General features: G+C 40.0%; 1 protein-coding gene across 2 annotated transcripts in view; it reads right to left on the reverse strand.

The window, feature by feature from the left end:
- Positions 1–8,283: 8,283 nt before the first annotated feature.
- The window catches only part of LOC120366414 (uncharacterized), a 100,216-nt gene continuing 92,414 nt past the window's right edge, over positions 8,284–16,085 (reverse strand). For both annotated transcript variants that reach the window (XM_074395517.1, XM_074395516.1), the window contains one exon: positions 8,284–14,949. In XM_074395517.1, coding sequence (XP_074251618.1) covers positions 13,955–14,949 — 995 coding nt within the window. In that variant the 3' untranslated portion in view covers positions 8,284–13,954. The remainder of the gene's footprint in view (positions 14,950–16,085) is intronic.

Genomic DNA, 16,085 nt, shown 5'->3' on the forward strand with positions numbered 1-16,085 from the left:
AGACATCTCGGTGAGGCTTGCAGGTCAGAGTTGCAATGACTCGTCAGTCCCCCGACTCAGGCCCTTTCCTTTGAACTAGTTCCCAGTTTCCAGACCAAACTTACCTCCGGAGGTCTTTAGGACCCTGAGGAGTTTCGGGTGAATGTCGGCCAGGTGGTCGCTTATCCTCCGCAGTGGCACTCTGGGGCCCTGGGACAGTCGGGGGCACCTCCCCTAGAGGCTTCCGAGGTGGGAGTGGCCACCCGGGCGAGACTGAGATGGCTTTTGTCTGGTGATGAAAAGAAAAGATCTCGGTGGGACCTCCAAATGTTGTACTGGACGGAGCATAGAAAGTCAACACCAAGACAAAAGTATGTCAAATTGCAGGGTCATTTATTATGCCGGCGACCACGGAGGACTCGCGTCTCTCCAACCCGTGGTCCCGAGTTCAGGGGGAGAGGGGTTTTTAAGCTGAAAAACCACATCCTGGTTTTAGGGTGAGGGGGATGCAGGGCAAGCAACTTATCAGCACTTATCGATAAGCAGAAGCAAGCACTTTTCATAGAAGCCAAGGTCAGCAGTTATTGCAAAGAGAATGGGGAAGCCGTTACAACTTATTCTAAGAATAGCTTTGTCTTTTACAAAATGGCATTTCTCAGGTTCTAACTGTTAGGCTAGCCATGTCACAAATCTTAAATCCCAGATCCTCATCAGGATTAACAAATGAAACACACATATGAACATTCAGGAGAGTTTCCCTCAGGACTTTTGTAAAGTAGAATTAAGAGGGAGAGTAATGGCAAAGTATAAGGGCAGGCATGGAAAGAATTACCTTTCCAGTCCATAATCATATAGGGCACTAATTTGCTAAACTTTGCTGCTTTCCAAATCTAAAATGTTTGCCAAATGCCAGTTTTTAAACAAAAATGGAAAATCAGATCCACATTTTGTGTTTTCTGATAATATCTTAGCCCCTCATTTTTGTCCACAGTCATCTATCCACTCAACCCATTACTGAAATGACAAAGCTGTGACTAACATCTGAGTTCCTATTGCTTTAGGAACACCAGAGCCACAGGAAAATAAAGAACGTCTTAGGCCGGGCACGGTGGCTCAAGCCTGTAATCCCAGCACTTTGGGAGGCCGAGGCGGGTGGATCACGAGGTCGAGAGATCGAGACCATCCTGGTCAACATGGTGAAACCCCGTCTCTACTAAAAACAAAAAACTAGCTGGGCGTGGTGGCGCGTGCCTGTAATCCCAGCTACTCAGGAGGCTGAGGCAGGAGAATTGCCTGAGCCCAGGAGGCGGAGGTTGCGGTGAGCCGAGATCGCGCCATTGCACTCCAGCCTGGGTAACAAGAGCGAAACTCCGTCTCAAAAAAAAAAAAAAAAGAACGTCTTACAATCTCTGCATGGGATGAGGGCTAATCACACTTCCCCTTTGCAAACATCTGTACAGACCTCATCAAATTCCAACAGAATGTTGAATCTCTAACTGATAGGAACCTGGCTTCAGATGACCCTGTTAACCTCCTAAGGTACTTGTAAGCCCTTTTCAATTTAATCTTCATGTCCTGCAGCGCCTTTTCAGCACCCTTGGAAAAATAATGGCGATCTCCTTTAAAAATGTGGCCTTGGGCATGGGCAGATGCCTGGTGTGCTTATAAAGTTACCTGTCTGCTTTGATATTGGCGTCTTCTTTAATTTCTTTAATTGCAGTAGTGTTGTGGGTAGAAAGGCCACAGCAGGATTTTTCCCTTTCACTGTCCTGATGAGTACTTTGGGATCTGTCTTAATAAAGTCCTGTAGGAATATTTGTACCACTGTTCAGAGGAAATGGCTATGCCTTGTTAAATTAGTTTCCCTCCACAGTGAGTATATGTGGGAGGAGGCAGAGCCAGAGGTGTTTGCTCAGGAAGAATTGTTTCTGAATTCTACCTCTTCTTACATCCTGTTCACGTGGCCTGTGTGCCTTCTCGCTCCATCAGTTCTTTCTGGGGAGGTTTTCTCACAGTCTCCTGGCAGGGGGAAAGCAGTGAAGGCACTGTCTCATGTGGAACTTGCTTTCTGTGTCTGAGTACAGCCTCTCCTCTCCTGAACATGCCCATGTCAGAGCACATTAAATTCGCAGAGGTAGATAGACTTAACAGTAGGGAGGCTGCACACAGAAAACAGTATCAAATGAGAGCAAGAGGACCAACCCTTCAAAGAAGTAAATTAACTGAACATCAGCTGTGTGGTCAGGAGTCGTGTTCACAGAGTTGTCACAATTCTGCCACTGAGTCTTGATTAGTATTAAAATAACAATTATACCTATGTAAGACTCTGGAACAAGGGATCTTTTCCATTTCTGAAATCTCCTTGGCTTCCTTTTCTAATACCTACTCTGCCTTTTTTTCAGCCTAGAGTGTATTGGTTAGTGCCAGGCTAAAGAGTTCCATAGGGAACTCCATTCTTTGTTGAATTGTGGTATTCTTATGCAGTAAATCCCAGTATCCTGGAAACAGTGCTTTCATGATTTATTAGCATTCAAACAAACTCTGTATAGCTTCTCTCATTCCCAGTTTCTTTTCTTTTTTTTTTTTTTTTTTTTTTTTTTTTGAGACAGAGTTTCGCTCTTGTTACCCAGGCTGGAGTGCAATGGCACGATCTCGGCTCACCGCAACCTCTGCCTCCTGGGTTCAGGCAATTCTCCTGCCTCAGCCTCCTGAGTAGCTGGGATTACAGGCACGCGCCTCCATGCCCAGCTAATTTTTTGTATTTTTAGTAGAGACGGGGTTTCACCATGTTGACCAGGATGGTCTCGATCTCTCGACCTCGTGATCCACCTGCCTCGGCCTCCCAAAGTGCTGGGATTACAGGCTTGAGCCACCGCGCCCGGCCCCCAGTTTCATTTTTAATATTCTTTTTGAGACGGAGTTTCGCTCTTGTTACCCAGGCTGGAGTGCAATGGCGCGATCTCGGCTCACTGCAACCTCCGCCTCCTGGGTCCAGGCAATTCTCCTGCCTCAGCCTCCTGAGTAGCTGGGATTACAGGCACGTGTCACCATGCCCAGCTCATGTTTTGTATTTTTAGTAGAGATGGGGTTTCACCATGTTGACCAGGATGGTCTCGATCTCTCGACCTTGTGATGCCCCTGCCTCGGCCTCTCAAAGTGCTGGGATTACAGGCGTGAGCCACCGCGCCTGGCCTCATTTTTAATATTCTTTTTTTTTTTTTTTAAGAATAAAGAAGAGGAAGAAAGAGAAAGAGGAAGAGGGAGAGAGGATGGGGGTATTGCTTTATTGCCCAGGCTAGAATGCAGTCTAAATATGGGTATGCCTATAATTGTCCTTAATAATGGAGACATGAAAGAAAATGAGGGAAGAGAATAACAAACAAGGAGCCAACCAAGATTTCATTTAAACTTCTAAATTGATATGATGTGGTACTGATAAGAGTGTATATTTTGTATATTTAAAGTGGAGAGTTCTATAAATGTTAATTACATTTACTTGTTCCAGATCTGAGTTCAAGACCTGAATATCGTTGTTAATTTTCTGTCTCATTGATCTGTCTAATATTAATGTTGAAGTCTCCCACTATTATTATGTGGGAGTCTAAGTCTCTTTATAAGTCCTGTATGTCTAGGTATTCCTGTATTGGGTGCGTATATATTTAGGATCTTTAGCTCTTCTTGTTGTTGCATTGATCCTTTTATCATTATATAATGTCCTTCTTTGCTTCTTTTGATCTTTGTTGCTTAATTGTAACTTCTGCTTTTTATTTATTTATTTTAGCTCTCTGTTTGGTTGGTAAATCTTTCTCCATCCCTTGTTTAGAGTCTTTGTGTATCCTTGAATGTGAGATGGATCTGGATGCAGCATACTGATCGGTTTTAGTTTTTTATTCAAATTGCCTGTCTTTGGATTGGGGGATTTAGTCAATTTAAATTTAGAATTAATAATAATATATGTGAGTTTAATACTGTCATTAGCTGGCTATTTTGTCCATTAGTTGATATAAATTCTTCATTATATTGATGCTCTTTTTGATAATTTTTTTAGAAAGGCTGATACTGTTTGTTCCTTTCATATGTGTAGTGGTTCTTTCAGAAGCTCTTGCAGAGCAGGCCTGGTGGTGATGAATTCTCTGAGTGCTTGCTTATTCACAAAAAACTTTATTTTTCCTTCACATGTGAAGCTTAGCTTGGCTGGATGTGAAATTCTGGGTTGAAAGTTCTTTTCTTTAAGGATGTTGAATATTGGCCCCCACTCTCTTCTGGCTTGTAGGGTTTCTGCTGAGAGATCTGCTGTAAGTCTGATAGGCTTCCCTTTGTGGGTAACCTGACCTTTCTCTCTGGCTGCCCTTAGTATTTTCTCCTTCATTTCAACCCTGGTGAATCTGACGATTATGTGCCTTGGAGTTGCTCTTCTTGAGGTATATCTCTGTGGTGTTCTCTGTATTACCTGGAGTTGAATATTATCCTGCCTTACTAGGCTGGGAAAATTTTCCTGAATAATGTCCTGAAGCGTATTTTCCAGCTTGGATTCATTCTCTTCGTCACATTCAGGTACACCTATCAAGCGTAGATTAGGTCTTTTCACATAGTCCCATATTTCTTGGAGACTTTGCTCGTTCCTTTTTATCCTTTTTTCTCTCGTCTTGTCTTCTTGTTTTATTTCATTGAGTTGATCTTCGACCTCTGATATCCTTTCTTCTGCTTGATCAATTCGGCTGTTAAAACTTGTGCATACTTCACGTAGTTCTCGTATTGTGTTTTTCAGCTCCATCAATTCACTTATTTTCCTCTCTAAATTTTGTATTCTTGTTGACATTTCGTCAAACCTTTTTTCAAAGTTCTTAGTTTCTTTAGATTGTGTTATAACAAGTTCTTTTAATTCACAGAAGTTTCTTATTATCCACGTTTTGAAGCCTGCTTCTGTAATTGGAACACACTCGTTCTCCATCAAGTCTTGTTTCGTTGCTGATGAGGAACTGGGATCCCCTGCTGAGGAAGAGGCGTTCTGATCTTGGGTATTCTCAGCCTTTTTTGACCGTTTTCCTCCCTTCGTTGTAGATTTATCCATCTGTGGTCTTTATAATTACCGTCTTTGTAATTGGGTTTCTGAGTGGACGTCCAACTTACTGATTCTCAGCGCCGAAATCTGAGCAACCCATTGCACCGACTAAATCAGCGGCGTTAAGATTGATGGTGCTTTTCCGACTCTGCACCGAGAACCGACGCTCCGAGGCGCCGGCAAAACCGCCTCGCCGGTCACAAGAGTCGCGCTGGCGACCCGTGGGGCTCCTCCGCTGGGAATCTCCTGGTGCGTGAGCAACAAGAATTCATGTGAAGGTGTGGCGTCCTCTCCTTCTTTGCGCTTTCAGTGGGAGCCACAATCCCGAGCTGCTAGTGATCAGCCATCTTGGATCTCTCTCTGCGTACGCTCATTTTTAATATTCTATACGAAATCCAGTCTTGTATGTGTCTGGGTTTAAGCATGAATATAGAAATATAGATCCATGTGTGAGACTCCAAAACCCTTCAGGCTCATTCTCAAGGTACTAAGAAATAATTCAGTCTCAACTTTCTAATATAAATATGAATGAAATTAAAGCTCAGTCTAAATACCTATCCAAAGTCACATGGTTATTTAACAGAAAAATTGTCTAGGATATAGTCGTATTGTCTATTTCACCCACACTAGTTCATGATATATAATGGGTTACAGGAACAAGAGTATAATGTGTCTTGCAGGGCAAAGTATGCAAATAGAAATCAAGAGAGAGAAAAGTAAATCTCAACTAAAATGGACTGTCATCTATCAAGTGGAGAGTAGTGAACCCTGGTTTATAAAAACCAAAGTTAAGATAATATTAATGTACTTATGATTAAGTATAAAGCACGCTTGCCCTCCTGTGCTATCCATTCCAAACTACTCAGAGCACAAAACCCTCTGGCAAAGATTTATTACTTTGATTATATCACAATTAAAAATTGCTGTGTTTGAAAAGAGTAAATGGCTAAAAATAAGTGAGAGATTTGAAGATAACATTTGCACCACATAAAGTATGAGAGATGGAAGATTGATGTCCATTATAAAGAACCTTTGTTAATAATGAGAGAGAGAGATTGAGAGACCAAAGGAAATAGGCAATTTATAGAAGAAATACAGATGACCGGCCAGGAGAGGTGGCTCATGCCTGTAATCCCAGCACTTTTGAGAGGCTGAGGCAGACAGACCACCTGAAGTCAGGAGTTTGAGACCAGCCTGGGCAACATGGTGAAACCCAATCTCTACAAACATATAAAAGTTAGACAGGCACGGTGGCACATACCTGTGCTCCCAGCTACTCGGGAGGCTGAAGTGGGAGATCACTTGAGCCTGAGATGCGGAGGCTGCAGTGAACCAAGACTGTGCCATTGCACTCCAGCCTGGGCACCAGAGTGAGAGCTTGTCTCCAAAATAAAAATAAAATAAAAAATGTAAAAAGGAGTAAGTTTAAAAAAGAAAAGGGAAAAATTCTAAAAAAAGAACATTGCAGAACAATGCACATAGTGTGGTGTTATGTGCATTATATGCTAACTATGTGTGAGTTTATATTGTATATGCTTATAAATGCATAGAGAACAATACATGCCAAGGAATTCTTCCAGGGCGGAAAGTAGAGTGAAAGAGGAGTTGAGGCAAGGCACAGTGGCTCATGCTTGTAATCCCAGCGTTTGGGAGGCTCAGCATCACCTGAGGTCAGAGTTCGAGACCAGCCTGACCAACATGGAGAAACCTCATCTCTACTAAAAATACAAATTTGCCAGGTGTAGTGGTGCATGCCTGTAATCTCACCTACTTGGGAGACTGAGACAGGTGAATCGCTTGAACCTGGGAAGCAGAGGTTGCGGTGAGCTGAGATCATGCCATTGCACTCCAGCCAGGGCCACAAGAGTCAAACTCCACCTCAAAAAAAAAGGAGTTGAAGGGCCCTCACACTGTTGTACCCGAGCAAGTCAAGGAATGCACCACACTCTGAGATTGAATTATAAGTCCTTTATTATGCCAGCGAACGAGAGGTGGCTGATGCCCAAAATTCTCTTGGCCCCTAAGAAAAAGTTAGGTGGTCTGTTTTTTTTTTTTTTTTTTTTAAGACGGGGTTTCACCGTGTTGGTCAGGCTGGTCTTGAACTCCTGACCTCAGGTGATCCACCCACCTTGGCCTCCAAAGTGCTTGGATTACAGGTGTGAGCCACCGCACCCAGCCAGTTAGGTGGTCTTTTATACCCTCGTTTTAAAAAGGGGAACCTAGCTGAAGCAAATTTTTCACAAAAGCAGAGTAAGCAAAAAGTTAAAAGATAAACTAGTACATGAGAAATAAAACAGTGCCAGGTGCGAGGGGTAAAGCCGTCATGAAAGACATACAACTTACAGATAATGGGGGCTCTGGGCACTCGACAGCATCTGCATCCCCAGGCTCTGCTGGTACCACTTAACTTGGCCTCTTATTAACACATGCATTCCTGGAGGTGCCCAGTGTCAGCCTGCCCCAGCTACATGCTCTAGTTACATACTTAATGGTGGGAAAATAACTAAAATGAAGAAGCTAAGATGGAGTGCTTCCGGGTTAAGAAGCTAACATAAAGCCTGGACAGCCTTTAGTCTGAGAAAGAGAGTTAGTTTTCGCTGGAAAAAGCAGCTTATCACAACATTTTACTGCATATAGTCCCATGTTTTTCCCCTGTGAGCTTATGAAAAAAAAAAAAAAAGTGTGGAACTTGAGTTAAAAAAATAATGTGTTTAACTTATAAAAGGAATAAAAAGAACAAAACCCTCACGCACACACTTAGGACCTCTACAGAGAGGAAAAAACAAATTTTACAATGCAGAATTTTCACAAATTAGCTCCTTTTAAAAAGCAGCAAAAATAAAAGACAAATGGTGGAATGGAGACTGTGTGTGTGGGCGTGTGTGTGTGAGACAAGGGAGTTGGTGGCTACTGTCTGTATTCATGGTCTGGTGGCTCATACCTATAATCCCAGCACTTTGGGAGGCCGAAGTGGGTGGATCACCTAAGGTGAAGAGATCAAGACTAGCCTGGCCAACATAGCAAAACCTCATCTATACTAAAAACACAAAAATTAGCTGGTCCTGGTGGCAGGTGCCTGTAATCCCATCTACTTGGGAGGCTGAGACATGAGAATCACTTGAACCTGGGATGTGAAGGTTGCAGGGACCTGAGGTTGGGCCACTGCACTCCAGCCTCGGTGACAGAGTGGGACTCTATCTAAAAAAAAAAAAAAAAAAAAAAAAAAAAAAAAAAAAGTCAGCAATAGTCTGCAAGTCTAGATCTGAAAAAGAAAAAAATCTGCAGCAGAAAAAAGTACATAGAGCAAGGTCCAAGGTCCAGGAGAGACCAGGTGCAGGCTTCTCATCGTCCCCTCTCTCCGTGGAATTTTACAGATAATGTTTAAATCTCCTGGGAACGATGTGTGAGAGATTTGTGTTCATGCCATACAGAACCAGGGAAGCTCACTTGAGCTTGGTGTTCAGGGTTTCAATTGGGAGCTGGTATAGGGGAGATCCCCTTTCTCCTTATCATAAGGGTTATGACAGAAAACCCTAAAACGAAAGGCAGGTTAACAAGAGAAAAGCAAAACAATAGGGCTTTTACTTTCAGCTTGGGGACCTTTAGTTTCTGCTGCTGATGGCAAGTAATGGAAGACACTAAAAATCAGATGTTGCTACCTGTCACATGATTGGTCACTCTGTGAACATAATAAACATCTTTGCATGAAAAATAACTGAGTAAAATGTTTTAATCTAAAAGCTGCCATAATCTCCAAAATTTTCCCAGAGAAAATGACCAAAATGTTGGCTACAGTTAGGTGACTAATTGTAAAAATTATAGACTGTGAATCTCACCCACTTAAAAAAAAATTATAAAATAATAGAAAAATCCAAGATTATAACATTAAAATGAAAAAGAAACATTACCCCAAGTTTTAAATCCACAGAGCTCGTTTTATTTGCAATATTTAACACTCACCCTCAAAAATACAAGATTCTGCATGAAAACATAAGTTTTGCTATCAATATATCATTAAAATTACATTTAACGATTATCCCTTAATAATAACTCTCCTATAAATCTAATTTCTAAGTTATGCTTTCTAGCTAATTTTGTATATGCTATCCTTTGTCTTACAATCTAATTAAAAAAATTTTTTTTACAAACACAGACAGTGTAACCTGATTTCATCTTCTCACCTGTGGACAGTGTGTGCCTCTTATCTCAGTGAACTGATCTGGAAGTACATGAGAAGCTATAAATAAAAGCTCACACTCCCAAGTTTAACAGTTTTTCACCATATTAAAAAATTCCAAACTTCTCATCAGAACCTACAAAGTACTGTGAGAAAAGATTTGGGTGTGATAAGATTTTACAGTAACAAATCAACAAGGCACAGATTATAAATTTATTTTCATGGCCAGGCGCGGTGGCTCACTCCTGTAATCCCAGCACTTTGGGAGACTGAGGTGGGTGGATCACGAGGTCGAGACTGAGACCATCCTGGCCAACATGGTGAAACCCTGTCTCTACTAAAAAATACAGAAATTAGCTGGGCATGGTGGTGCAGGCCTGTAGTCCCAGCTACTTGGCAGGCTGAGGCAGGAGCATTGCTTGAACCTGGGAGGTAGAGGTTGCAGTGAGCCGAGCTCGCACCACTGCACTCTAGCTTGGCACCTGGCAACAGAGCAAGACTTTGTCTCAAAAAAAAAAAAAAAAATTTTTTTTTTTTTTTTTTTCAGAATCTTTGAGGTTTCCAGGTTTCTAGTTAATTATCCACCTTACTAAAATGTTATTTTTTGTTTCAACATTGTTCTTCTGAAAATGTATACAAAGTCACACACAAACACACTCAACAATGCATGCTACATGACTTTCTTACACTTATGGTGTATCTGTTTTTTTTTTTTTTTTTGAGATGGTCTCTCACTCTGTCACCCAGGCTGGAGTGCAGTGGTGCCATCTCAGCTCACTGCAACCTTCACCTCCTGGGTTCAAGCGATTCTCCTGCCTCAGCCTCCCTAGTAGCTGGAACTACAGGTACACACCACCATACCCAGCTAGTTTTTTGTATTTTTAGTAGAGACCCATGGTGTTTCATCATGTTCTCGAGGCTGGTCTTGAACTCCTGACCTCAAATAATCTGCCCACCTTGGCCTCCCAAAGTGCTGGGATTACAGGAATGAGCCACTGTGCCCGGCTGGTATATATTTAGAGTAGTATATTTGTTTATGTAACTCTATGTAAATCAAAAAACTAAAAGTCTGTTTTTGTCAGCAGAGAGGCCACATGTACAAAATATATATGAAGCAAATTTTAAAAAATATTTAATCAGGACTCAGAAATGTATGGATATTAATTATACTCATATAATTTTTATGACCATAAAAATGACCCTGTAGTTAATAATAATTCAATTGCACATATTGAAATAACTAAAAGTGTATAATGGGATTGTTTGTAATATAAAAAATAAACACATGCTCAAGGTGATAAACACCTCATTTACTCAGCTGTGATAATTAAATATTGTATGCCTGTTAAAATATCGCATCAATGCCGTAAGTGTGTATGCACACTACTCACAAAAATTAAAAAAAAAAATTAAGGTGAAAAAGAATATAAATTTGACCTATGGGAACAAAATTCAACTTACTTGCTATTTAAAAACACTGGCAGGCCAGGCCTGGTGGCTCATGCCTATAATCTCAGCACTTCAGAACTCTGAGGTGGGTGGATCACCTGATGTCAGGAGTTCAAGATCAGCCTGGACAACATGGTAAAACCCCGTTTCTGCTAAAAATACAAAAATTAGCTGGGTGTGGTAGCACGTGCCTCTAATCTCAGCTGCTTAGGAGGCTGAGGCAGGAGAACCACTTGGACCCAGGAGGTGGAGGTTGCAGTGAGCCGAGATCATGCCACTACACTCCAGCCTGGGTGACAGAGCAAAACTCTTGTCTCCAAACAACAAACAAAAAACAAAGAAACAAACAAAACCCTGGCAAAAAATAGCTTACTAGAGATGCCACTCTCCTACATTAACAAATAGCATGTCATTACCATCTTTTCCTGAGAACCTCCAGTAAGATGGGACATGTTAAAGTTCATGTTCAAATTTTTTTTTTTTTTTTTGAGACAGAGTTTTGCTCTTGTTACCCAGGTTGGAGTGCAATGGCGCGATCTCGGCTCACCGCAACCTCCGCCTCCCGGGTTCAGGCAATTCTCCTGCCTCAGCCTCCTGAGTAGCTGGGACTACAGGCACGTGCCACCATGCCCAGCTGATTTTTTGTATTTTTAGTAGAGACGGGGTTTCACCATGTTGACCAGGTTGGTCTCGATCTCTTGACCTCGTGATCCACCCGCCTCGGCCTCCCAAAGTGCTGGGATTACAGGCTTGAGCCACCGTGCCCAGCCAGTTCATGGTAAATTAATATTTCGTTCAAAACACAATAGTTTTAACACATCAAAAACAACTTCGTTTAATGAAAAATTGAGTTCACACATAATCTTTTTAAAAAGTTAAATTTATTGCATTTTATTACATACAGGTACAATATTTATTTTTAAATTTTTCTTTACAGACTGGATAGTTTATAATACAGGTACAATTGATAAAATAATTTACTACTAACAGTCAAAGGTTTTCCTTTCACTAGAATTCAAAATATTACTCTGGATTCTACAGAACACCTGCTTTATACGTCACTAAAACAATGTTATAAGTCAACCACAAAGAGCCTTTCCACTTAGGTTTTCATTATGCAGCTTACAACTTAATGTCTTTAGTCTTCCACAGAAAAGTTCATGAATGGACACCTAATAAAAAACAATCTCTGGCAGGGCGCGGTGGCTCAAGCCTGTAATCCCAGCACTTTGGGAGGCCGAGGCGGGTGGATCACGAGGTCGAGAGATCGAGACCATCCTGGTCAACATAGTGAAACCCCGTCTCTACTGAAAAATACAAAAAATTAGCTGGGCATGGTGGCGTGTGCCTGTAATCCCAGCTACTCAGGAGGCTGAGGCAGGAGAATTGCCTGAACCCAGGAGGCGGAGGTTGCGGTGAGCCGAGATCGAGCCATTGCACTCCAGCCTGGGCAACAAGAGCAAAACTCCCTCTCAAAAAAAAACACAAAAAACAAAAAACAAAAAACAAAAACAAACAAACAAATATCTCTAATATCTCTTACGCAAAATTTAAATACTTTTAATATAAACAATGAGAGGAATCAACATGAAGCTACATGAGATTGAGTTACATATTATTTGTTTTTAGAAAAGATTTTTTTTTTACATAAAAAGAAACACATCTTGAATGTAATTATAAATCTCCAAAAAAAATCAGCTTCTTTAAAACGTATATAGTGTTAGCTTTGGATCTTTTTTATACTCAACACTCTGAGAGTAATGTCTGACATTGCAGTGCCTTCCTTCTTTCCACTCTGAATCCTCAAATGTATATACAGACTTAATTTTTGATTAAATATATTTTTCCCATTTACTGCATCTGCAGAAATTAGTATAAATGGGTATTTTCTAAACTGTAGTTTTTGAACAAATGTTTTTCACATTCATTACATTTTTAGGCTTTGTCTCAAATATAAATTCTCTGATGTTCAACAAAGTTTGAGCATCTGCATCAGGGTTTTCCTTTAATATAAAATGTGTACAATAAAATCTCTAATACTGAAGTAAAGGCACTACAATCCTGTTTATGTTTGTGATGTTTGGTCTTCAGAGTAAAGAGTCTTTATTTAAAGGCCTACTTTTTCTGAACGGTCTTTTTATAGTCATCACATTTCTAAAGCTTTTTTTCCCCTGAAATGGAGTCTTGCTCTGTCACCCAGGCTGCAGTGTATTGGCTGAATCTTGGCTCACTGCAACCTCCGCCTTCCAGATTCAAGCAATTCTCTTGTCTCAGCCTCCCCAGCAACTGGAATTACAGGTGCACGCCACCATGCCCAACTAAGTTTTGTGTTTTTAGTAGAGATGGGGTTTTACCATGTTGACCACACTGGTCTTGTACTCCTGACCTCATGATCCACCTGCCTTGGCCTCTCAAAGTGTTGGGATTATAGATGTGAGCCACCGTGCCTGGCCTATAGTGCTTTTATTAAGTATAAACTTTCTGATATTGAGTAAGATGTGAGCATATATTAATGGCTTTTCACATTCTTTGTGTTTGTACAGTTTTTATCTAGTATAAATGCTTTCCTGTGCAATAAGGCGTGACAATTTGTTAAAAGTTTTGCAATATTCTTCGTATTTGTAGGAGTATTCTTCAGTATGAATTATCTTACCTAACATAATGTGTGACTACCATAAAGCTCTTGCCATATTTAACACATTTCTAGAGTTTCTCTCAGTTTGATTTCTCTTTTTTAGAGAAGTCTGAGGTGTGGTTAAATGCTCTGTCACATTTTTTATGGATGTAGAGTTTCTCTCCAGTATAACATTTTTAAATTAATAAAGATGGAGAACCAGTTAAAGGCTTTGCCACAGTTTTCAAAAATAATTTTTGTATTTTTAGTAAAGATGGGGTTTTCTACTAAAAATACAAAAGTCAGCCAGTGTGGTGATACACACCTGTAATCCCACCTACTCAGGAGGCTGAGGCAGGAGCATCGCTTTTACCCAGGAGACAGAAGTTGGCAGTGAGCTGAGATTGTGCGGCTGCACTCCAGCCTGGGTGACAAAGTGAGACTCCATCTCAAAACAAAATTTTTTAAAATAAATTTCTTAGATTCATTAAGGTTTACGAGGGCTGGTTTTAAAGGCTGCTTTATTTATTATTTTTGTCCAATCTGAATTATCTTATGTACAATAAAGGTTTGGAACCGGTTAAAGGCTTGCCCACATTCTCCACACCTGTGATTTTTTTCCAGTATACATTATTTTATGTATTTTAAGGCCTGAGAGCTGGACTTTGCCACATTATTCATATTTGTAGGGTTTCTCTCCAGTATGAATTTTCTTGTGATTAGCAAGACCTGAGGACCACTTAAAAGCTTTGTCACATTCTTCACATTTGTAGGGTTTCTCTTCAGTATGAATCCTCTTATGAGTATCGAGAGTTGAGGAGAAGGTAAAGGCTTTCCCACATTCTTTACATTGGTACGGTTTCTCTCCAGTATGAATTCTCTTATGTTTCTTAATGGTTGAGGAGGAGTTAAAGGCTTTGCCACATTCTTCACATGTGTAGGGTTTCTCTCCAGTATGAATTCTCTTGTGGTAAGTGAGGGTTGAGGATAAGCTAAAGGCTTTGCCACATTCTTCACATGTGTAGGGTCTCTCTCCAGTATGAATTCTCCTGTGGTTAGCAAGGGTTGAGGTGCGGCTAAAGGCATTGCCACATACTTCACAGCTGTAGGGTTTCTCTCCAGTATGAATTCTCTTATGTTTAGTGAGGGTTGAGGACCAGCTAAAAGCTTTGCCACATTCTTCACATCTGTAGGGTTTCTCTCCAGTATGAATTCTTTTATGTTTAGTAAGGCTTGAGGAGCAGTTAAAGACTTTGCCACATTCTTCACATTTGTAGGCATTCTCCCTAGTATGAATTATCTCAAGTTGATTGACGTGTGAAAGCATGCGAAATGATTTGCCATACTTTTTACATTTGAAATGTTTCTTTCCAGTATCTCCTGTCTTATGTCCGTTAGAATTTGAAATTTTACCAAAGACTCTGACACTTTTATAAGTCTGAAATATTTTGTTTTGGGTAGCTGACAAACATTGGTTAACTTCATTATAACCTCCTTGGTGCACCTCACACTCACCCACACTTTCACAGCATTTTTTAAATTGAAACTTCTCATGTCCACATATCTTCTTGGTATTTCTTTTTCCGTATCTTACTGGCATTACTTTTTGGAGTAAATCTTTTACGCCCTTCTCTGGCTGAAGGTCTTGGGTAAGATAAGAATATGTTACTGAAAGACACAAAAATGGCAAGTTACTCCACTTACTAGACTCAGTTAAATATACTTTACAAATCAGATATATAAAATGATACAAAGTACATTAGCAAAACGGCATATCAAACTACCATAAGCCATAATTTCTTCATAGGTGTATAATTGCAACACAAACAGTGATCAAAATATCTTTGTTGGAAATTTATAAATAAAGTAAGTGTGTGCACCAGGTGAGCACAATGCCAAGAACTATATAGAAAGAAAAAGTCTACTACATTTACCTAACACAGCCCTTCCTCATCCCCAATAGAAGAACATGGTGTCTTTGGAGTAAACTGTCAACTTCTGCCTTATATCTCAAAAGACAAGAAAAATACTGGCACCTATATCTTTACTTTTGGCTGACGGGGGCCTTTCTGTCTTCCATGACACAAGTTGCTGAATAAAATGGTGGTATACTTTGAAGTGACAGCTTTAAGTCTTCTGAGATCAAAAGTGAATGTTATAACAGCAGAAAGTCATCAGTAAGGTGGAAGGAAAACAGGTGTAGAAAGTAGTTACTGACTGGTAAGAAGAAGTATGGAGAGGTCTTCTAACTGAAAAATAAATACAAAGTTGCACACAAGACACATCCTGAGAACATGTTTGAGAGACTCCCAGAATCTCTAGCCAAGATAATTGGTTTTAAACTATGCCAGCAAAGAGCTGCAGCATAAAGATAATGAAATGTAGTTTTACGCTAATTTCTAACTCTCAACCAAAGATTGCCATGTATATAAAATATTAGGGCAACATGGTCCAATCAAAAAATCAAAAATTTTGAAAAAGCAACTATAAAAATAAAGTTGAATATATTAACTTTCAAATTATCAGATAATCCATATTATGCTCAATCAGAAAAATAAAAAACAGATATCTAAATAAAATCAGAAAAATAAGAATATCAACAAAAGGCTTGAACCAAAAAAATAAACAAATTGTGGAGGTGATTAAAAAAAAAACAGAAAAAAATGTAAAAAAATTAAGAAGCTAAACAAATATATTGAAATATGACAAATTTGTTTATGCAACTGAAGTCATTTTTTTTTTTTTTTTTTTTTTTTTTACCAGTTTAAAATACACTGTTGTAACATTAAATTGAATTAGTTGAT

Source organism: Saimiri boliviensis, chromosome 2, assembly GCF_048565385.1.
Source record: "Saimiri boliviensis isolate mSaiBol1 chromosome 2, mSaiBol1.pri, whole genome shotgun sequence".
Classification (NCBI taxonomy): Eukaryota; Metazoa; Chordata; class Mammalia; order Primates; family Cebidae; genus Saimiri; species Saimiri boliviensis.